General features: G+C 36.8%; 1 protein-coding gene across 1 annotated transcript in view; it reads right to left on the bottom strand.

The window, feature by feature from the left end:
- The window catches only part of POLA1 (DNA polymerase alpha 1, catalytic subunit), a 185,530-nt gene that overhangs the window by 32,962 nt on the left and 128,666 nt on the right, over positions 1-23,902 (bottom strand). The window contains 1 exon segment of the mRNA XM_066545449.1: positions 9,165-9,261. Coding sequence (XP_066401546.1) covers positions 9,165-9,261 — 97 coding nt within the window.

The following is a 23,902-nucleotide window of genomic DNA, read 5'->3' as shown; positions in this document are numbered from 1 at the left end:
AAAAGAAGAGATTATCTCCATCCATTTCTTAGAGAAGAGAGCATAACTACATTTTCATAATGTATTTGATAGAAATCCTTTGTTTGTTGAGGATACAGAAAGATATTTCAAAAGAAATGTCTCCCATGCAGTTATTATACTTCAGTGAGTATAATAATTAACATAATTTTATTTGCAGCAATAATTTAAATCTTGGAGATTAAATAAGACTCCTGTTTTCACAAATAATGACTCCACGTGTTTCTTTTAATGGTCCATATAATTTAAATGGGTTTGGAGACAATTTCTCTTTTGGACTCATATACTTAGGAGATGTGAGCTGAGGTAATTACATTTAACATCAAGAAGATGACATATTCACATCAACTGCAAACCCAGGCCAAGTTTGGGAGCTAAGAACAGCTTTTGGCAAGTATTCAATAAAACAGTTGCCTTATGTAACAAGCACAGAAAAATTACACTCTGATATATGTGCAACACAGTATTAAGTCTTGAGGTGTTCCAAAGAAATTTCACTATTTCAGTGCCCCCCTTTCTTCATGCTTCTTTTTCACCACTTCCCTTCTGACATAGCTAACAATTTTCTTCCTTTTTATTAGTATTACAACTAGTGTTCACTTTTTAAAAATTATCCCTTTTATATTAATTCTGCTTTCTGTTACTGAAAGTGTACTTCTTCTTGGTGATTTTAATACTGTGACATAATAAATGAATGCTTGCTGTCATAATGCATGTGAGAAAAAGCTCTGTATCTCATGCCATTTTGATACATCACAGCATTACAGAACAAAACCAGATCACCAAATCTAACACTTTAACTCTTTTCATTCAAACTACTAAAGGTAGCACATGATTCATTTAACATATAGAAAATATAGTAACTATCTTCTTTTAATACAACACCCAGACAAAAGAACCATTGATTGTCCTGAATATTAATTTTACTCTTCCACAACATGCTTTGGTTTCAAATTGCATGATAAGACAAATTTATAATCAAGAACATGCAATAGTAAGTAATAAAACAACATACAGACGTAAGTGCATATCAATACAGGAAAACAATTTTTTCAAAACCACTTCTATGCAATAAAAGAAATCTTTGGACATGAGAAATCCACTGCATTCCCTTTATCTTTTGTGGACTCAAGCTTTCACTCCACATATACATGGCCACCTTATCAATTATCTTTATACCTGACCCCAAACACCTGAACCAGACTCCCTTGACCAGAATACAAACAATGTCCCAAAGGTGTTCACTCCAACCCTGCAACCTCCTGGGTGTTCAGCTACAGAGTCTTTACATTTAAAGACAGGAGGTATCAACAACAAAAATTAAGAAGCTCTAAATTTGCAGGCAGCACAGTTGAGTTCCCAACCTCCTATCAAGACAAGTCATAATTAAAGACATGGAAGCCCTTCCAGAACCCTGGCAAACTGCAGTGCCCGTGTGGAAGGGGGAAAGACAGCGCTGGTGTGAAGTACAACACTGCACACCATCTTCAGTAGGTCACTGGTCTTTTAAATAATCTCTAGTGAACAAATAAGATTTCAGAAAGTTTTTAGTAGATAATTACACTTCCTGATTTTGTAATTAGTGGAACTACATGTAATTACATAATAATTATGACGGTAATTACGTAATTAAGATGTATAATTATGTAGTAAAAAACATTATGGAAATAAAAGCCATCAACTGTATAAGCACAATACATTTTTAAAAATAAATTCTGTATCATCTGTTTAAAGCTACCATTTTCCTCAAAATATCAAAGTGATTATAAGCCATCACTGGCAAGTTCTAAAATACATTTCTTATGAGACTTAAAAATCATACAGATAATTGTATCTTTTTAAAAATCTCTTTAAGCCTTAGCTTTACATTATCTTTCTGATGTCTAGGCAGACATATACTGAATGCACTTTACAGAGTTAAATTGTTTACATTTATATTCCCAATTTCTACTAAAATAATTTTTTTTAGAAGTAGCACTGATGTCAGAATTCTGGTATCTAAAACACAGGAATTTGTAACTTTTTTTAGCACCATCAGATCCATAAAACTTTTGGATCTTCTAAAAGGAAAAACATGCTAGTCTTGCACTTTTCTCTACAGAAAAAAAAGCAAACTGCTGTGAGAAGATGAAGTCACTAAAATGCTGTCAATTTCTGGCTTGCAGTGAACAACAGCAGAATGACCCCCATCAAAAAAAAACAAACCCAAAACCAAACCAAACCAAAATAAAGAAAAAAAAAAAACAAAACAAAAAACCAACAAAAAAAACCCCCAAAAACAAACAAACAAAAAAACCCAAACCAACAAACCAACAAACCCCAAACTTTACTAAGGAGATGAAATCAGAAAGACAAAGGTCTCTATAACAAAAATGTCAGTGTTTCAGACAGAAAAGAAACAGTGAAGAAAAAACTGTTTTAGAAATATTTTCTGTTTAGAGAAACTCACAAGTGATAAAGGAAGAGGCAAATGACACGAGAGATGACACCATTCAGGGGTTAGAGATGACAACTGACCTGCACCTATTCATCTTCAGTAGCAAAAAAATTCTGAAGTGCAAATGAGAAAGTATTTCTGTTTACTTTTTTTTTCCACATACAAAAAACCCCATGGTCAAATAACCATTCCAATTTATGAGGAGTCAGAAATTAGCTAAGCCACTGCTTCACCCCATCTGCAACATTAATACAATGTGCAAGGGAAAAAAGTCTTCATTAATCAAAACCCTTTTTTTAGTGCCTGAGCCACAGTCAATGCACTCTCTCTCATGCCAAAGATTTTCCACATTGTAGATATAACTGTTTTAACTCATTATTTCTATTTATTTCCTTCACAAGTAGAGGAAACAACTCCAAAAGAGGTGTACCAACCCATCATGTTTTATGCTCAGAGAAAAGGTTATAGAAATGTACAATGTTAATGGGGTCATTTAGATTTTGTAGGTTTAACAAAAAGGCAATATGAACAGAAACAAAATGGACAAACATTACACTTAAGATCTTAAAAATGTCTAATACCAATAAAAAAGGCACAATCATTAGGGGAGGATAACCTAAGATTTAAAGATAACCTAACTGCCATATATTACAGCAAAAGGCTCAGAAACCCTATTGCACATAATTTTCAGTAGGTTTTGCTTTCCAAAAAAGTTAATTTAAAAACACTCAAGAAATCTCAAGAAATAGTGACTCAAATCAAAAGGAAAAAAGTTCACAAGTCTTTCTCTTCAAAACAATACATTAAAGGAAAAATGAACAAGTGCTTTTGAAGAAAGACTCAGATTAAATTCTTGAAAATTATTTTACAGTCTCTTCAAAACAACATGATTGGAAGACAAAGTACTTGACAGCAAATGTGCAGAGGAGCTTTTATTTGCTTGGATGTAGAGATCACTACAGTGAACTGAAGTCTTACTGATGGTGTCTGGAGGTGTGATGCCATCAGAAATGTTTTTTTATTGAACTGCTCCTTCTGAAAAGAGACAGGCCAGATTTCAGCTGCTGCCATCTCACAAATAAATGCACACACACAGAGACACACCTAGATAATTGATACAATCTCTCCTTATAGTCCACTGAAGCTCACAGGTAGAAAATTGTATCCCCTTTCTTAACTACTGCAACAAGTACTTTGCTGTAGTCCTTCTGTCTGTATATTGACAAAAACGTGGCAAATTGTTCTCATTTACAAAAAGTCTTCCATTAAAAAAAAAAAAAATCACTTCAGTCTGCTACTTGACGCACCAAGTTATGAACACACTGAGGAAAAACGCTCACCACTGAACTGACAGGATTCACACAAATATTCAGAACTGATTTTTTTTACATCTAGGTCTAACAGCCCAGAAGTTTCTTTTTTCCCAACAAAATTTTTCAGTTTATTCATCCATAAAGTAAAATAGGGATTTTTGATGTTTGCATGGAAGGGTGGAGTGAGGTGCAGACAAGAAGCTGTAATAAAAGCATGAAAACATCCTTTGAATATGCATTTGGTTTTACAAAACCACAGCCTGTAAGTATATGATCAAAACAATTACATTCTATTTCCACAAAGTGGCATATACCTCAAAGATGTAGGTCTCCCTGCTACACAGAAATATTTAACTGCTTTTCCCAAAGTTATCTTCCTCCCACCCTCATTTTCTTCTGCTTATCCATTAAGAGGATATGCTGAGACTTTTCAGATTCAAACCTCCATGGGTTGTTAAATATATTCTGGGAAAGAATCCACCACAGCAGCTTTGCACTTTCTGTCTCTGAAACACTCAAATATCTTGCAAACAACATTTGTGACTTTCCCTCTAAGAGAAATGGGCCAGTTGAAGGGCAGTAGCTTCCAGTCCCTTTCTACAGTATGGAACAGACAAAAATCCTATGACCAGGATCCTATTTCCCCAAAAAGATCACAGCACCAGAAACAGCCTCAGGAATACTAATGCACTGTGAATAAGTAGATTGCAGCATCCTTATCTTCTGTTTGATGTCAGATGTCAGGAGACACTGAATGGGAGACATCTGTGCAAGGCACAGTAGCTGTAGTGACTTTATGGGGGCTCCATTTCTCTTCACTTTGAGAGGTTTTCATTTTACTGTAGTAGAAGCAAAATGAAAACAGTAATATCTTTGAATGTTTAACAATGCCAATGTTTGAATGGAATAATGAGATAAAGATTACTACACTATTTTGATCTCCTGATGACATAGCCATAAAAATACATTGGTTTCCATTCCGAAGTTAAGGCACACAGAGTGAGCATACTCCTATATTTGAACCTCAGATGTTCAAAATCACTGATAGTTGGCCCATCCTTTTTCATCTACATGAAGAGAGGATGCTACTACTTTGTTACTCCTGCTGCTTTTCACTGCTCTGCTTGCTCACCTAAGTAGCAAGGTCTGATTAAACCCACAGCCCAGCTTCAAAGCCTGTCAGAAAGTGCTGAAAACATGCTGAGTATGTTGCTACTCATAATAGAGCATTTTATCCCTTTTCAGATTAAAAAAATAATTGAGAACAAGCAGCCCTTCTATTATTACTGCTATCTTAAATTAGGGGTTTGGGAATAGCAATATTAAAAATTAAACTGGTTTTTAACCTAATACTAACTGTGCAACAGTTCCTAATTTAGAAAGACAGCCCAGAATTTTCAGAATTTCACTTTTTCTACTATGACAACAAAGAACTTTGCACTGTATCACAATGTTAACCTATTAAATTGTATCATCATAACAGACCTTAAACTTCCAGATGAAAGGTAACATCAGTATGGAAGAGAAATGCTAATAATAATAATAATGAAGAAGAAGAAAAAGAAGAAGAAGAAAAAGAAGAAGAAGAAAAAGACAAAAGACCCATAACTATATCATTCCTGAGTAGTATAAATGACAGGTAACTTTAACAGTCACTGAAACAAGAAAACATCACATAGACCTGTCAGCTTATTCTTGATTCTTAACAGGAAAAAGATGGAAAGATGGAACAATAACTATCCAATGATTACAGTAGATCCCAAATAAAACATGAGTGAAAGATGTTGTAATCACCACACTGGTATAAATAAGCAGAAGTAGAATCTGCAAAACATATTAATTAATCCTTTTGCTGTATTCCTCTGTGGTAGGTCTGACCTACTGGAGGTCTAGGAAAAAAACCCAAAAACCAAAACCCAACCAACCAAACAAAAAAACCAACAACCAACCACTTAGAGAAATGGAAAACTCTCCTGCTGTTCCTCCACAAAACAGGTTAGTAGTTGAAAGAGACTTACAGCATTGCATGTTTTAAATATGTAAAACTCTGTAAGAGAACAGTGTATCACCCATTGTGCACAGAATAAGCTTCAGAGAACAAAATTCACCTCAGATACCAAGACCAGCTCTCTACAGTAAGTGCAGTGAAAACACCAAACACCACAGGAAACTTTGTGTACAACTTGTAGTTGTAGAACCTACATTGCCAGAGGATTTTTAAATTTAGCCCATCTGTAAAAAGTAGGCTGTGCTATTGATCCTCTATCAGGGAAAGGAAGCAGCTTGGATATCTTTAAACTCCCACTGATTTCACAATTATTATTTTAGATTTCATTTCAACAAATAGTGTGGGTCTTCAGTATAAATAGCTGAAGAAACAAAACCTGCTCTGTAATTAAGATTCTGTATTTTGAAGAGGCAAGAACAGAAAACGCAAGTGAACTAGAAGTGAAATCTCAAGGTTCTGAATAAGACATGAATTCCTTCAAACTACAGTGGAAAACAGATTTATATCTTCAATCTCTAGCCATCAAAACTTTTTTTCTTTTTAAAGAACATTCCAACACAAATAACAACTAAAGCTGCTAATAGGAATAAACAGAATCTACAAAAAAAGAAAAAGTGGTGTTTAAAAATTCAGGAAAAATGGCAATAAGAGGTAGAAATAACAAAGTCCATGCAATTTGAGCTTCAAGAAACAATGACCCAAAACAAAGCAAAAATTCTCCCCAAACCAAAATCAAAACAACAGTGAAGCAGTGGTTTAGTCACATAAAAAGAGGAGACTGAAAATACCAAAGACATACAAAACCTACATTTAAATTTTGCCACCATTTTTGATAGAGGCCCTGATCACAGATCAAGGACAAAATGGCTTGTGAATGATGGCATGGAAACAAAATCTTTTTTGTTACAAGGGAAAATAAACTCTAGCTTCATGTTATAAAGGGGAGTTCACTAGATTTCCATTTCACACCTAAAATATGTTACAAAAAAACAGAGGACACTGGTATCTATAAAACAAAAAGGTGGCACAAATAGCCATGGATAATTATTGTCGAATTCTGCATATACTGTAGAAAGACATCTTCCTCCCAAAAGAGATCTGAAAAATGGGACAGAATTATACATAGGTTTACCCCACCCACAAAGCCACTTGCTTTGAAGAGAACCAATTGTCAAAGGAAAATTAAGATATTTAATTCATCTGGCCTTGACTCCTCCTGCAACACCAAGATTGAAATCACTGGCTCACTGAAGAAGATAATAGAATAATTTTCAAACAGCTACAAAAAAGTGAAAAATACACCATGGTGAAAGGTTAACTGTCCAAGAGAAAAAAGACCTACTAGAATTCTTACAATTCCTTAAGAATTACTCTGAAAACTAATTTTATTGAACTTAGCAGTCAGGGTCCAAGAAACATTTTCCCATTAAAGCAGAAGGTGGTAAATTATGTGGATTCAGAAGCCACCATACTATTTTTCAGAGAGAATTTATTCACCTTGAAGTCTAATATTACAAATGAGATTAAGCAGTCAAAAATTAATGAAAGCAGGAAAATTAAGTAAAACAAGTGGCATGAGCCTGAGATATGAATAAACCCATGATTCTGAAATGACAGGAGGAAAAGAAACCCTCTCAAACCTCAGGATTTCTATCATTACCTCACTACAAGCTGATGATATGAACAGCCATGAACAGGATGTGGGTAGCTCAAGAGAGCATCACAAGATCTAATTCCAGCAAATATAAAGACCCAGTGTACAAGACACTGGAGAGATACCATCTGAAATACAACATAATTTCTAGATTTTCATACTCTAAAGATTAATTCAACCTAGAAAAGACTGCGCACAAAGGTGCTAAGAGGAAGAATCACACAGCAGAAACCAATTCTTCTTAAAGAAAGCTAAGAGTGTCTCTGCCTGAGTTGCAAAACAAAAGAGATGTAAAGGGAAGTAAAACAAATAAACATTTAGTGAATGGCCACAAAATAGACACAAACAAGTTAGAACATGAAAATTACAGTGAATTTTTAGTCATCACAAATCGATAGGCTGAAACACACTTTGGAAGTGCAGCAAAAGGAGAAGAACCTTTGAGTGGTGAGAAAAACTCACAGGTTTCCAAAGGAAGTTCCAGAAACTTACAGTCCTGAAAAATGCAGTGTAATGCTGTAGAAGGGGATTGGATGTGATCATCCATGAAGTGAATTCTACTGATGATTTCTACTCTTATGCCCTTATAGAGGGTGAGAGACCTACACACAATTTGCTTTCAGCCACCAGCAGCATCCACCCCACAACATTCCCTCAGTACATCTCCAGAGATGTATCAGACTGACATGGCTACACACTGGGACCTCCTTGGATGTACAAAGCCACTGTGAAATGCAAGCATCAGAGTGAGTTCACTGACTTAGAGTGATTAGGAGAGGAAATGAAAACCTCTGCAAGAAGAAACATATGTACAAGAGGCCAAAAGCAGCCTGTTTGCTTATTTGAGCAGTTTTTAGCTAAGAGGTTACACTATTTTCATTTTCATGTGGCTTATCAAAATAACATTTAGAAAGATTGAATTTTATTTAATCTCTTATCTGCAGCCAGTAACTTAAGTGCAGATGCAGGGCAGGGGTGGGGATGATTTTGACAGCAGAGCAGTCAAGACAGTCCCAACAGCAGCACCTTTTCCTCACAGGCACCTCCAGATCCAGAGAGGACACAGCCCAGTGCTCTCTGTGGACATCATGCTTCAGTGGTGGGACCCAAACATGCCTTTTTTCAAAATTCCAAGCATTAGCCCACTCTCAGAAATGTTCTTCTGTCAGCCTGAAAATCACTTAGCTGCACAAAAGCCATGGATCCGTTACAGCTTAAAAATGTTTTAGTTCAGAAATGTTATGGTAATTGGGAGAAGACAAAAAAGTCTTCCTAAGATCAGGTTAATCTGTATTTTATTTTAGAGAGGTCTGCAGACAATTAGCTTTACTGCTTTTCTTGTGCCCTCATTTTTTCTCCCTGATAAAAAGTGTCTCTTCAATACTAACAGTTGAATGTAGATTTTAATTATGCACATATTTTAATTAATCTGTTTACTGAAGGTAATATGTCCTTCAAGCAAAGGGATTCTCTAAGTGTGTAACATGCAAGAAAAGCACATTTTCCAAAACACAGTAACTTCAAAAGCAGAAAGGGGGCATATAACATATGCTTGAAGTGGTCAACTGACTGAACACATTCCCCTTTACAGGGGATTCTTAAATTCATACTTCCTTCTCTTTTATGTTTTAGATTACAGCCTCATAGTTCAGATTTGAAGAGTACAGTGTGTCTAGTGGCTAGCATGCAAATTGCTACTGAACCATAGTTAATTAATAAAAAATTTACACATACCTTTCTCTTCCTCAGTAACCACTTTATCCATCGCATAGTCCACATCAAAAATGTATCGGTAGAAGCAGAGCTGAGTGTACAGGGCCTTGTCAGAATACTGCAATGTAAGAAGACAGCAATTAAAAACCCAACCCAAAAGTGTGTCTCTTGTACCCATTTCTAAGTCCACATAGTAAAAAGTGATTATTTCTATTTGGATTTCTTCCAACAGTTTATATGTTCTATTCATGTCAGCTTTTGGAATTATTATTAGTATTACGCTACAAAGTGTCCTTATTACACCTCTACACTTTCCTCACAATTTACACCAAACACTTGCATGTATCAATTATAAGTTCTTGTAAGTTCTTACAGAAACTTAAAACACATGTAGCCATTCTTATAGATACACATATCACAATGATGCCTTGGCAAGAAAATGGAAATCATAAGAATGACAAGACAAAGGAATAATTTGGGTTCTTTAGTATATTGTACAATACAATGAACTAAGAAAAAAAAAAGTCTATTTTTTTTATGAATACAGGTGTTTGTCTGTATTCCCCTCCTTCCACTCCAGCGGTGGTTCCATAATTTGGGAATGTCTCACCCAAATAAGAACAAGTACACATACACCTTTACAGCTGCATCATCACCTTGCTGTACACATCTGTGAAGGCTACTGCATGTTAGTAATCACACATGCAGTTCAAAAATCTGCAGATGTGTACCTGTAGAATATGCTACTCAATTAAATGGTCTGAAGGCCAGTAATGTCAAGCCTCTGCTATTCCTCTAGTTCCAAAGTGCACACCTAGATGCTCTCCTATCACTGCCACTGTTCTGTGCTCCAGAAATTGCTTGAATAGACATGAGATCCATCTAGACTACGCTACAATTAAAACCTTTCAAGTTCACCTCCTCCACTTCTGTTCCATATAACGACATTCCCCTTCCTGCTTTTTAAGATACAGAATTTTAGATATTGGCCAACAATGGTTCGAGGGGTTGTTCACTACAAAGAATAAGATCATTTTAACAGCATCAAATTTGGAAGTAGTGTCCATTTTAATGTATTTTGTGCAGAGATAGACATACACAAACCCTCAAAGGTCTTCTTGATGAGCTATAAAACATAGGATGCTGTTAAACCAACAGGAAACTGCCACGCAGCATACCACTAAGAATGATCCTGAAAATGCTGTGGAGGAGCAACTGGTAAACTATTTCTGCTTAAGGGAATCTAATTTAACTTAGCATTTCAGTCTTCTGCCCATTCAAGCCAAGTTTTGCTACTACATTCAGCTAATTTTACACTTCTATTGACATGCAGTAAGTATCTGTAACTATTAAGCAAGTCATGTTGAGACATTTGACAACTATTACTACTGCTTAGTTATTTTTTATATATTTTAACAGTATAGTTTTTTTCCACTTCATGTGAACCTATTTTAAAAAAAGACACACAGAAGCATATTTTATTCCTTATTAGCTATTCTACGATATGCATCATCATTATACTATTATACACCAGTTATTTTTAGTAAATCCTGATTACTGCTTCCTGAAGAAGAAAAAAGGAGGACGACAGCGATTAAGTTATTTGTTTAGTTTTTTAGATTCAGCTGTAATTGCTGGTACACATCTCCCTGACTGCACACATGAAGCAGGTTGAATAGAACACTGAAATTACCTCCTTCATAATAGTTTGTTTTGATAATGTATTGTGTGTCGAGATGATGAGAAACAGTTGCTGTCAATTTGATTAGCCATTATATTTTTATGTTAATTGCCATTATTGGGTCCATTCTGTTTAGTGTCACCATAGAAGCCATACAATGTTAGCATAAATAACAAATTGGAGTAAATTAGGAAGATATATTTTTGCCAATTCATTTTAATTGCCCCTCAGTCCTTCCGTCGGTTAACGCAGCTGTTGACCCATAATAAGCGCTAGGTCAATATAGCTGCTTGTCAATTCAGAAATGCAAAGTGCTGTGTTGCTGGTAATGGATATACAACAACCTTTGCCAGCCAACTGAAGCAAACGAATGACAACTCACACGAAAGAATAAAGCATCAGCTATAGAGTTTCGTGACCTGATATTAGCAGGCAGGCTAATTGAAAGTCACTGCTTAAATGGATAAAGAAAGTACAAAAATCAGTATGTAAAAATGTATACATGCACACATAGGCAGATATATATACACACACACAATTTTTTTTATTGATAATGTCCTAGTATCTCCTTCCCTTTAGCTTCCTGTATCTTACACTTAGTAACTGGTAAAAAACAAAACGTTTCAAGATTTTCATCCAATTAAGTATTAATATCATGGCATATTTATGAATAAAAGGACAAGGCACCTTAAATTTGAAAGGACTTTAAGAACTACTTATATCGCCATTGCTTACATTTTCTTAATTTCTGACAACCTGTAGGTTTAAAAAAGGGAAAAAAAAAACCCCAATGCCTAAAACTTTAAACCCAAATAATATTTAATTTTAATGGCCATTCTTTTGTGTAAAGAAAACCCAAGATCCCAGCATTACAGGAAGAACTGGAGCTAAATTTCTACCACCACTTATGCATTCTTTCTTCCTAGGAAAGACTGAATGGTGAGCACATGAAAATAAAACTCTATTTTGAAGTCTTTATTTACTCCATGATATTTGATTTCTTTATTTCCTTAAGAAGTAACTTCTGCAGGTAAGTCTGCTTATTTCAGAGCTTCCACTCATGGAAAGAACATTTTGTTCTTTTCATGCAACCAAACTAATTTTTTTGAATTGCATTTAAAACTACAATCAACAGATGAAGGAACAAAAGGTATATATTTTTCATTCACAGTTATTCACTTCTTTGACAGAAAAATTAGGCTTCTAATATAAAAATAACAGATGTATTAAAAATAAACCATTGTGTTTAGCCAACAAAATATTAATTTAAATCTAGGTTTGAAATGGTTGTAGAACTGTTTCCTGTAACATCATGAGGCCAACTGCAAATCTCCAACTGTCTTCCCAGGAAGAATTTAAGATTACACAAGATTACGCAGCAGAAAACCAAAGGTGTCTTAGAAGAACTGGTGAACTATGAACACTGGAAAAGCAAATTTTCCCATGACTAAGCATAAAGCACTCAGTCATGAAAAGAAAATTATCTTGCTCAGCTACCACACACACCAGATAATGTCCACCAGGGCACACATAAAGAAAGGAGAATTCCCAGGAGCTCCTGAAGGACAGCGGTGCCTCCACACATGGCCAAGCCCACCCTGCTCAAACACAACGTCTGGCTCAGCATCTGCCCTGACCCTGCAGCTGCTGGTGTTTGAACAAGGCACTGGGCTGAAGGGTAGCACCATCTCTTCTCCTGTCTCACAAATGCCTAAAAACTCAGCTCCAGTGCAAGGTCCCCTTGCACATCACTCCAGCCTTACGAGACAGCTCCCTCAGTCCATAACAATATAGTCAAAGAGTAAGGATTTTTCCAGAGGAAAACGACCCTTCTCTAACAAGGTTAGACAAAGAAAAACTGGTTTCTTTAATCTGGAAAGAGAGAGTAAAAAAATAGCCAGTGTCCACCTTTCCTCCTCTTTTTTAGAACTGCAAAAGCTCAACTTCCAGAAAGTAAGGGGCCCTGGAAAGACATAACCATTGGCTGCCATCTTCCTACCCTAAACACAGGGCAGTTTTGAGGAGAAATCAAGATGCACAATCTCTCACCAGCTTTTCTGTTATTTAGAAAGTTTGGTGGCAGCTGCATTAAGGTGTTGAAATTAGAAGGCTCCTCCCTTAATGCTGGTTTGTTTAAATTACATTCCAAGGAACTTCAGTTGGGATGCCTCACTGTCCTTCCTCCTGTTAGGAGGGCACCCGAGAGGGAAACACACCAGCCTTTAAAACCCACTCAGTACTGAAGGACAGCACAGCAACCTAGAGAAATGAGCTAAGAAATCAGGAAAAGAAAAAGGGAAAGACAGAAGGAAAAGCTGATGGAAACTCACAACAGCAAGGCAGCAGAAGACTGAACTAGTGATTCTAGTGCTGATGTTTTACTCATCTGGATGCAGTGCTATTCCATGAAACACCTTTTAACAGCACACAAAACCTCCATATCTTGAAAGCATTCATTGAAACAGGTCAGACAACTAGATATCCTTATTTAGATTAATTTTAGAATCATAGAACAGTTTGGGTTGGAAGGCATCTTAAAGATCATCTAATTTCACCGCCCCTGCCATGGGCAGGGACAGCTTCCACTAGACTGCTTCCACAAGGTAGCTCAAAGCCCCATCCAACCTGGTCTGCAATACTTCCAAGGGATGGGGGATCCCCAGCTTCCCTGGGCAGCTTGTCCAGTGCCTACAACCCTCACAGTAAAGAATTTCCTCAGAACACCTAATCTAAATATACCCTCTGCTAAAATTGTTCCCCCTTGTCCCCTTGTCGTTACCTGCATGAAACTTCACTGTGAATTCCTGCATTAACCAAATACATGATGGTCAATGCTTCTTCAAAACTCTTTAGATTACTCAAATTCCTCTGCAGTCTTTCATTTATACTCTGGCATCTCCCAAATTCTTACACTTCTCTATAGTCCCACCAAACTCATAACCCTTTAAGTCTTTTCTGCATCCTCACTTTTTCTACCTTTTTGCTTTCTTCTGCACCAGACTCTCTCCCATTTCTTCAAGGCCTCCCTATGATGTATTCTTTGTTTACTGTTGTGTCACCTATGGTTTTAAGGATGATAAAGGCAGTAAGAAATTAAATAAAATCCACAAAAAAAAATTTCACCATTTAGTTTGCTAACTCTAATAGACTGCTTTGCAAAAGAGATAATTTCCACAGGCTACAGAAGTTATTTGTATTACTTCAATTAATTATAATACAAAACAGTGGCACCACTTCATTAATCAGCTGCTTGAGAGAGTTACTTTTGTGAAAAGCCTTTTTGATAATTCTGATTAAAAAGAATAGTGGCTCTTACTACTGTGGTATGATGATTCAGTATGTCCATCAAACAAATCCTTAATATTTTAAAAACAGGAAAGAAATAAAAGGAAACAGAAAAGAAGTCTCTTGGCAGAAAAATGTGTCTTAGGAACTCTTTCAAGGCTTAGATATAATGGAGCATACAGGAAATACTTCAGTGCTTTGAGAGGCATTTCCTCCCCTCCCCCCCTTAGAAAGATGCAGTAATTAAAACCTAATTATTATCTTCATTTTAAACAAAACCTAAAGTGAATACCAATTAATAACAACATACTAATGAGCATCTGCTGTGATGAAATTGAATATGAATGTGCTGCAAATTTCGGGTAATTTATTTTTTCGGGGAAGTGCCACTGGTCTCAATCCACTGTAGAAGATTGTATAGACTGCACACATCTTCCATCATGTCTCTTATGTGCAGCAATTTTTTATTTTTCAAAAAAAAGGACATACTTCAACTTTGTGGATGTTTATATATCCAGATGCTATCCATGCTAAAATGATTTCAAGGCAATCAACTACTGTGTCATGTTTTACACACCTCACATGTTCTTTTAGCAAACCCAGGGCAGTTGCATTGCACACAACCCCTATTCACCAGCAGATTCTGAAGGCAGATGCTCCTGCATGGCAAGAGCTCACAAGTGTGAATTCATGTTATACTAAACACTCATAATGTGCGTGCTCCTTGCCTCATGCTGATGTACACTCAATCCTGGTCTTCTTGTGCACCACAAAGCCTGGTTAAAAACACAGTGCTGGTCTAAGTCAAATAGGCTGAAATAAAGTGCACACCACTTTCACTCAATTCCATTAAAAACAAGAGAAGTTTGGTCACCATCTTTCCTGACAGAAGCCTTGGAAATAAAGTAAATAGAGAGGGGTTGTGTGTATGTGGTTTCCTTCTTAACCCTCCTAACCATCTACCTGTTCAATCAATATTGGGTTTTTTTAGTGACTTTGACTCACAAAGTCCACTAAAGTAGTAAAAGAAAACTGAAAAGGGCATAGTAGGATTTAGATGTGATGAAATATTTCCCCTAGCAGTTATGCTAACATGGATTGTATGACAGAAGAAGAGATCTTTACATGTACGTGCAGGAGTCAATGAAGAGGGAAAAAAGCTCAGCAGAAGACTGGACACTTGCACATTACAAGATTTTTTTTTTCCATTAAGTAACTGAAATGAAAAGAGCTTTTCCTGCTTGAAATCCTGTCTAGCAATTAATGAGAACATTAAAAGCCCTGCTCCTCTCTTCCTTGGAGAGATGTTGCTTTTTAAACAAAAAGACTGCATGTCATCTATGGTTAACAAACAGTTTCTCATTTTAATGGAATGCAACCCTCTCCCCTGCTGCTGGTCTTGTGTGTGCACTATAGTTCATCTAAACACGTAGTAAACCACACTCAACTCACTAACCCAGCCAAAATCACCCACCTCTTTTCTAATCTGGCAGAACACTAACCCCCAAATTCTACTGCATCCCCGTGTGGTCAACAGCTGGCACAAGGTGAAACAGAAAACTGCAAGGTAGCTGATGTGACCAAACCAAAATAGCTGCTGCTATTAAAGGAAGACAGGATGGTTCCTGCTTTTAGTTTTGGGCTTGACTTCTGCCTTGCACCCAGCACTCAAACTTACCTGAGCAGCACAGTTATCACACCTGACAGTGAAACACAAGTCTTAAGTAAGAATCACTCTTTTTCTGATGTGTGGGAATCACCTGCCTCACATACCTTCAGGATACACTTGTCATTGCAAGTGTTCTTCACTTGGAAATTTTCAGCATCAATATGACTAATTTTTGATATTACTAATATTTAATACAATTAGACATGACACAAGCACATAAAACTTGTGACTGAGCCTTTAACAAGACCAGACACTATCTGCTCTGAAGTATCTTTTTTGGTAAGAACATTATAACAGCAATTAATGACTAACAGCAATGACTAATTGTTGGATGAAGCTCTGAGTAGCCTGGTTTAGTGGAAGGTGTCCTTACCTAAGGCAGAGGGGTTGACAGTGGATGATCTTTCTTATGTTGTTCTAAAAGCTCTGACCATACACAAAACACACACAGTGGTCAACCACTGACTTACACCTGTAATCTTGGGTTTCTGATCAAAATACTTGTCACTGTTAATGACAGTGGAATAGGAGAAAAAGGTACAGCAGCTGGGTTTATCAAAGAATTTAAGGCTTTGCATTCTAAATCAGATGAACAAAATACGTTTTTAAAAATTAACTTCATCTGTAATCTGCCTCACAGATCTGGAGAGCCTCTACAATATTCATGTTCTCCCTCTGAAAGCAGCGTCATTGTTTAACTGAGGAATTTTCAGACTAATCAGTCTCAATATCCATCCTACACTGATGCACTTTTGGATAGAGATTGTACAGAAATACTCAAAGGTTAAGGTTTGAGGTTTTCCATGCCAAACCAAACAAATGAGCTTTACTGGACATCCAATGACAGACAGACATGACTCTGGAACCTGACTGACCCAGCAGCACATATAAGCAAAACTACAAAACTGTATTCAACCAGAAGCATGGAACATTACTCTAGAGAATCACCACATGATCCCCAAATCAACTGTATTTTAAGAGCCTCTGATCAAGAATATTTGCACACTTCAAATAAATTTCTGTTTGAAATAAGCAGCACATAGATATTATCCTGTAACATACCCTCTCCTTCGTATACAAGACAAACATAATTTTAAAAACCCTTCATGTTTACAATTTTAAGGTAAAAACCCCAAGCACTTTCAAAGTCAGTCATCCATTGATGGATTTCCAGAATTACTTAACCCTTGATAATCTGGGATAAAAAAGTTAACAAAAAAGGCTTGGCGAAACAGAACTGCAAACCATCTCTGTAAAGCAAAGTTGTCATTTTGCTCTGGAGATAAAGCACCATGGCCAAGTATTCCCCAGCTAGCTTAAACTAGCACAGCTCCAGAGCTCTGTCTCATGCTAGAGAATGGATGGATTTTATTGTGAATGTTTGATTCTAGAGAATGGATGGATTTACTCACTGAAGAGCACTCAACTGCAGTTAACTATAGGTCATCTGCTTATTCAAAAGAGGAAAAATAAACACATGTAAGACCTCTCATCACTGAACAGAATTCTTTTAACTTTCAAGTAATTTCATGTATTTCCATTAAAAAATTGTAAAACCATAATGCTCTTTTTAACAAACAAGAACTGAACTGTAAACATCCAGGAAACTCACCTCAAAAAAGATGTGCTACTACACTTGAAAGAATCAAACACTCAGGACTCTGCTAAGCTGCAATCTGCATACAAGACCCCTGACCTTACTCATGGAGAATGTAGCACAATCCCTTCCTCAGGACCTACACCTCTCACAGCTGGAAAACAAATCAAGTGAGGCCCAACCCAGAAGATTATATGAAAACACCTTAAAAGGAGTAAATTCTGCCTGTAGGGAAGGAATCTGCATAAGTTACCTCCCAGACCAGAACCAAAAATCAGCCATCTGTCAGCCAGAGCCCCGCCCCATGACAAAGAGAGAGAGGCCATTACCAGAGGTCTCCTGGAGGTCTCAGCAGAGTAGGTACAGAGCTGCTTTTCACCATTTTATGCAATCTGCTGACATGTTCAAGAATGGTTGTGTATTGCCAAGGATGAGCAAAATACCCCTCATTATCTTTTCTGAGGCACGTTTTGAGTCTTGTGTCTGCTTGCAAAAACAGAGGGTGCTACCCCTGATGTTACCCATGGCTTCCTGCAGCTGAGCAATGAAAAAAGCTGATAGAACAAGTGCTGCCCTCACATTCTAGGCTGTTGCACAAGTACCAAGTTACAGTCTGGAAGTAAGATATTTCTGTTTACATAAATTAGTTTAATCTAGCTCAGTACTTGCAACCTTATTTTTATTTACTTTAGAAATAAAGTTCTTCCTCACTGATGGATACACTTTACACAAACATTTGGCACTTGTCAGCTATCCGGAAGCATACACTGTAAAAGTGCAACTTGTGTAAGCAACTTACCCATACATATTTATTTAAATCAGAATTTCATTAAGAAATGGGTAATGTTGCATTTCTTTTCCACAAAATAATATTTATTAATATTTATTAATATTTGTGAAAGCCTTTTTAAGCAGAATCTTGATTATCATTCAACAATGAACAAGTAAATAATTTTACAATGGTTTCTTATTAAGTAACCAACACTATAAATAGGCTAGATATAGAAGCAAATAAGCTTGTCTAAATATGTTTTAGATGTAAAATAATGCATGTGAAAACAAAAGAAAAAGTAAGGGAATCACTGTATCACTTATAGTAAGGCAACTAAAAATACTGCTTTGGATTACAGCATTCCTGTTTTCCAAGACTTCAGGAGCTGACTCCCTAAATTCTAGGTGTTAGCAAGAGAGTAAAACGTTTGAAAGAGAGGTCTTCACCTTCACCTCCTAGTTTCTCATTTTTTAACAAACTATTATTTGAGCTCAAGTAGTTAAATAACCTGAAGCAAGGTTTGATCTGATGTCTCTGGAGCACCTCCTTAGACTTTAACAGAATGGCTCTGCTAAATGCTAAAGGACAGTAATGTCACACAGATGACAAAATGCAGGACAGCATCTTTTCTGCTAAGATCAGTTGTGTACAAAGACACATCTCAGTGACTTATGAGGCAACTTTCAGCTACCCAAGCGTCAAAATCAATCAACACCTTAGGTACCAGACAACTCCACTGAGATTCCAGCTACTCCTCCCACATATAGTCAATGTGATGGAGGATTTATCCCCACACACTTTCCTTTCCAGGTAGAATATATGTTATTTTCAATCTTCTTCTCCATAACTCAAAATTGATTCCTCAGCACCATAACCAGCACTGCCATCAGTGCATGAACTAATTGTGATATATTTTAGTTTTTAATGCCATCTTCTCTACACACATCTCTGGCATTGCCTACCAGTCTAACAAGATTCTGGGTAGCACATGTTTCACCAGAGAATGCATGTATAAAACTGATTGCCACCACTGTTAAGTTTTTAGATCACTTCAAGAAAAAGCCACAGATTCTGTCCTGTTCTGCACCCTTCAATTGGTAAATCCAAACGTGAAGACAAAGACACCAATCCTAAGATTACCCACAAGGAAAAAGTGTAAGTCCACCTAAGAACAAGGCAAGAATTAAAAACTTTTAGGTTTTTACTTTTACACCTTTTATCCTGGAACATAAACACACCCTACTGACTAACAGGATAAAAAGTATAGTCAAAAGTGTTCTGAAGATTCATGCTTCCCTCAGGGGCTAGAATTAAGTTTGGAGGTTTTTTGCCCTGGATGTACACATCTATCTATCGCAGAACTATCTGGTTGTATTGGGAGTTTTGAATGTTCACATTCAGCAAGTGAAGAAATCTTAAATTTAACCTTTCTAACTTTACAACAAACTCCTACAAATAATAGATAAGAAAACTGCATGCTTTTTCTCAGCCCTGGCACCAAAACACTAAAGCAGGTCAGGTATTCCTTTAAAAATGAACTATGTTATTTTACCAAATACAAATGATATTATTTTACCAAATACAAAGGAAGACAGAAAGTAATTTGTGTGGTTCCAAACTGGCAAAGCAAGAAGTCTCATAATAAGAAGGCTTCCAGGCAAAACTCTGTAGGAACCTCAGGAGCAGTGTCCAAGTGAGGGTGAGCCTCACAGGAAAACCATGCATCTACTTTGCAACATTCCTGAGTAAATTCTGCCCTACAAGCTGGAAAAGGAATGTGGTATAGTTATTATTAGACTTAGTACCTCCAAGTGCAAGGGATATTTTGTCTATAGGACAGAAGAAAAGCAGCTGGCTATGACTGGAAGAGAAAGAACATCCCAGTTTGGCAGCAGTCTGCGTTCTGAGTAACATTTTTTTCATTATTAGAAGAATTTTCTCATTAGACTACTACTCTTAGTCTTAGAGTAGCAGTTTAACAATTTAGAACCAGTAGCATTGAATTAGATATTTCACCTTTCAGATGATAGCAACTAAAATTTCCTAAGAAGTTCAACATATCTGACAAGAAATTGTATCAAATGCTTCAAATATTGGACTCTGTCCCACAAGAAAAGTTAAACATGCAATGAAAAAAATACAACATCTGAGCATCTGCAACTTGAGAAGCTTCAATGAGAAGTACAACAGTATAAGACAAAACATTCTCATCATAAAGAAACAATCCTAAGAGTTAAGAAGTGTTACCAGCAACTTCTCTCTCCATTCTAGTGATCACACAGAACATACAGGTGCTTGCAGTACAAAGCTCTCTAACCATTCAAGTGTGCTTCAACAGTGAGAATCCATAGCAGATGATAAATTGAGAAAGGAAAGAGTATGGACACCAAGAGTACAAAGTCAAGCAGCTCCCTCACAGAACTTCCTCCCCTCCTTCCCAAGCCTGTGACTGCAGCTACAGCCCTGCTCTTACAAGACAACCCAAAAAAACAGGAGAGAGGGACACAGAGAATTTCATTAACAGGACAGACACTTCAGAAAGTTTTCAGCAAGAACAAGTGACATCTGAACTTGAATGTCAGATGGTTCTTGATCATAGTGCAATGCTTGTAAAAACTTTTGCTAAATCTGGACAGCTCAGATAAAACTGTTGTATTGCTCTCAGAAATGCTCACTTCCACTCAAAGAGGTGAACTTCACCAGATACAACACTCTTAATAGAAGGAGCTGATGCCTACCAAAACTCTATAGACAAAAGGAGAAACTGGAGACTTTGTCACATATTGCCAACATTGGCATTGGAATAAACATCACCACCATTTACCTCCATACCCACAAAAAGCAGCCCAATCACAACAGAATACAGGTTAATTTTTCTAGCAACATATAAAATTGTTTGTAAAGATTCACTCCTCCTCATCTAAGTACGTTATTTGCACCCACAATCTCTGCACACCGAATTTCACCCTCTGAGCAAACACCTTATTTTTCATCAGACACCAAACAGGCTCATCTTGAGACTGCACAGTGACGTTCTTTGCCTCTTTGGGAATACACAATTTTAGATGCCAGCTAAATCTCCTTGGGAAAGACTAAAAGGAGAGAGAGAAGCTAGATTTCAGTAACCCTAAAAAGCAGCTAAACAGGCTGTCTGTCATGATATGTAGTTTAGAGAAATTCATAACTGATCCAACAGAATAAAAGCATTACTAGGATGATGCTGGCTCTCCCTGGAGCTTCTCCTTCACACACCTCTCTGAGTACTGATGCTGTAGCAGGGACCCTCAAGAGAACTCATGTTGCTGCCATCACAGTACTCAGTGCACAGCCATTTTGGCCATTCCACTCTCAAATGCATCTCCAAATCTTTCCCACTTAAAAAAGAAGTGTCTTATACCATATAAAAAGCTTGTAGGAGGCAAAACACAAGGAATCTCACAGGGAACATAAATTATGAATAATTAAGACATGTAAATTGTTAAGCTAGTTAAGTTGTATTTCTGAGATTTAAAATACAGCCAAATGAAAAAATCAACCTGAAATTTAGGACCAGGGAAAATACTCATAAATGCAAGCAATAAAAATGTCAATCATGTAATTTTAAATTACAGTAAGGCTGGAAAAAAGTGACCTTATCCTTCAGAGTATCATGCTGCACCCCAGTGCCCAAATTACAGGGAATAAAATGATGAACAAGGAAGAGGACATTCCATTTGAGTAGAGAAAGAACAGACTGCCCAGAGAAGGTGCTCCCAGAGGACTTAGTAACAATACTCTAAAAAAGTAAATTGAAAAATGTATTTAGAAAAAGTAAACTGAAAAACTTCTGGCTGAGAAAAAGTTAGATTGCCTAATTAGCCATCTTTATAAACTAGACAGAACCACAGGAGCACCTAATAAAATACACTTACTGCAAATCATTGCCATTGTTCTATACCCTTATAACTTTATCCTTACAAAGTTATGATTTTAACATTGTTATTCTTCAATCTTACATAATTAAAAGCTCACTCCAATCCTGCACAGCAAGGCAGCTGATTTCCACAGGTATGGCAAGTCTGACACACAAACAGCAGCCTGCTCATGTTGAGGCTGGGTCTGTAACACACATCAGGGCAGGTGAGAGTGCACCTGAACCAATACCAAAAGAATTATTCAGAAACACCACAGCTCACCTTCAGCTCTCCACAAGGAAAGTCTTTAGGACTTTTCAGCTTCATGATTAAACCAAGACTGTTGCTAGTAAGGGTGCATAGATGTCAAGGACAATATAGCCAAATACAGTCAGGTGGGAAAGTTTATATTACCCTCAATCTTACAGCTTTTACAGCAGACGCTTTTTTTCACTGTCTTTTCATTACAGCCTTTCATCTTTATTCACCAAATTTATATATCCCACTCAATTTTATCTTCATTCCACTGTATAATTCTGCAATGGAAATTGTCTCTTGAAAGGATGTCATCTTTAATACATTGTTTCTTCACAAGGCTTCAAGACTGTATTATCTACATTAGGTAATCAATAACTTTTTGTTCAGTGATACACTGAATGTATTCAGTCCAGGACTGTCAATTCTCTTGTTAAGGTTTACAAAAGTACAAGGGAAAACTGCAAGCTCAATTTTTTAAATTTTTTTTTCAAAAGGCTGGGAGAGTAGTGGATTTTAAAAAAAGTATTTGTGTAGAAAACAATTAATAACTTTATAACTATAGTACACCCAACCAGAGGAGCTGTCTCAAGCAGAAAATTAATTTTTATACTAGCTAGCTCATTGTTTGGAGCATCTATGTATTTCAACATTTGGAATGAGGAATGGAGCTGAAAGCTGACTGGAAGACACAAATTAGGTTAGATAACAACAACCTTGTATGGAAGCAGGAAAGCAGCCAAACCTCATACTATTTATTATCCATGCCAACAGGCTGTTTTGTTAGGTGAGGATTTTTGAGTGGTTTTCAGCAAGGGGAAGAGCATTCCAGCCTTCTCAACCTTATAGTGAGCACTCATCTGCATTATGCACTAGCTGGAACCTTTGAGCTCTTTTAATAAGATCACCCATGCAAAAATCTAGATGGCAGGATTAGAGCACTGATGAACAGTGAAATAAAAAATGGAGAAAATGGCAGCATTTTCTTATCCATGTGGAAGTACTGAAAGGTATTCTCTCTGTTTCTGCTGCCTGAGTATTCAGAAGCACGACACTCAACAAATCATCTAGATCACAAAAACAGAGTAACCAAATGCAGATATGCCTCTTCAAGCAAGAAGTTTAAGTACTTCTGTCAATACGTCCAACTCAGAAACAACAGGAGATAACCTACAGAGCAGAAAAGCATTTCCCCTACATATCTCATAACACGGTTATCAAAAAACCTAAAGGTTTTCACAGAGTTGTGCAAGGTCCCAAAAGGAGTTTTGGATTAATGAGACAGAACATGAACATTTCAGTTTTGTCCAGCACCATGTGAGCAAACAAGACAGCCTATTCTTCAGCTCAAATTATGCTGAAAGTTTCACGTAACACCATGGTTCTGTTTTATCAAAACCAGTTCAAAACTTTTCCACACAGAAAACATATGACAAAAAACCCCCGTTTCATGAAGAAAACTGTTACCATTATAAGTTAGTTCCAAGAACACAGCTTTAACAAATGATGTTTCATAGCTTCTGTAACTTTCTCCACTTCCTTATGCTCTAGAAGGAATGTCATTAGCTCTACCATCAAAATACCAGGAAATCCAAAATGGTGGTGAA

This window comes from Molothrus aeneus, chromosome 2, assembly GCF_037042795.1.
Source record: "Molothrus aeneus isolate 106 chromosome 2, BPBGC_Maene_1.0, whole genome shotgun sequence".
Taxonomy (NCBI): Eukaryota; Metazoa; Chordata; class Aves; order Passeriformes; family Icteridae; genus Molothrus; species Molothrus aeneus.
This window is presented reverse-complemented; position numbering and strand designations above follow the sequence as displayed.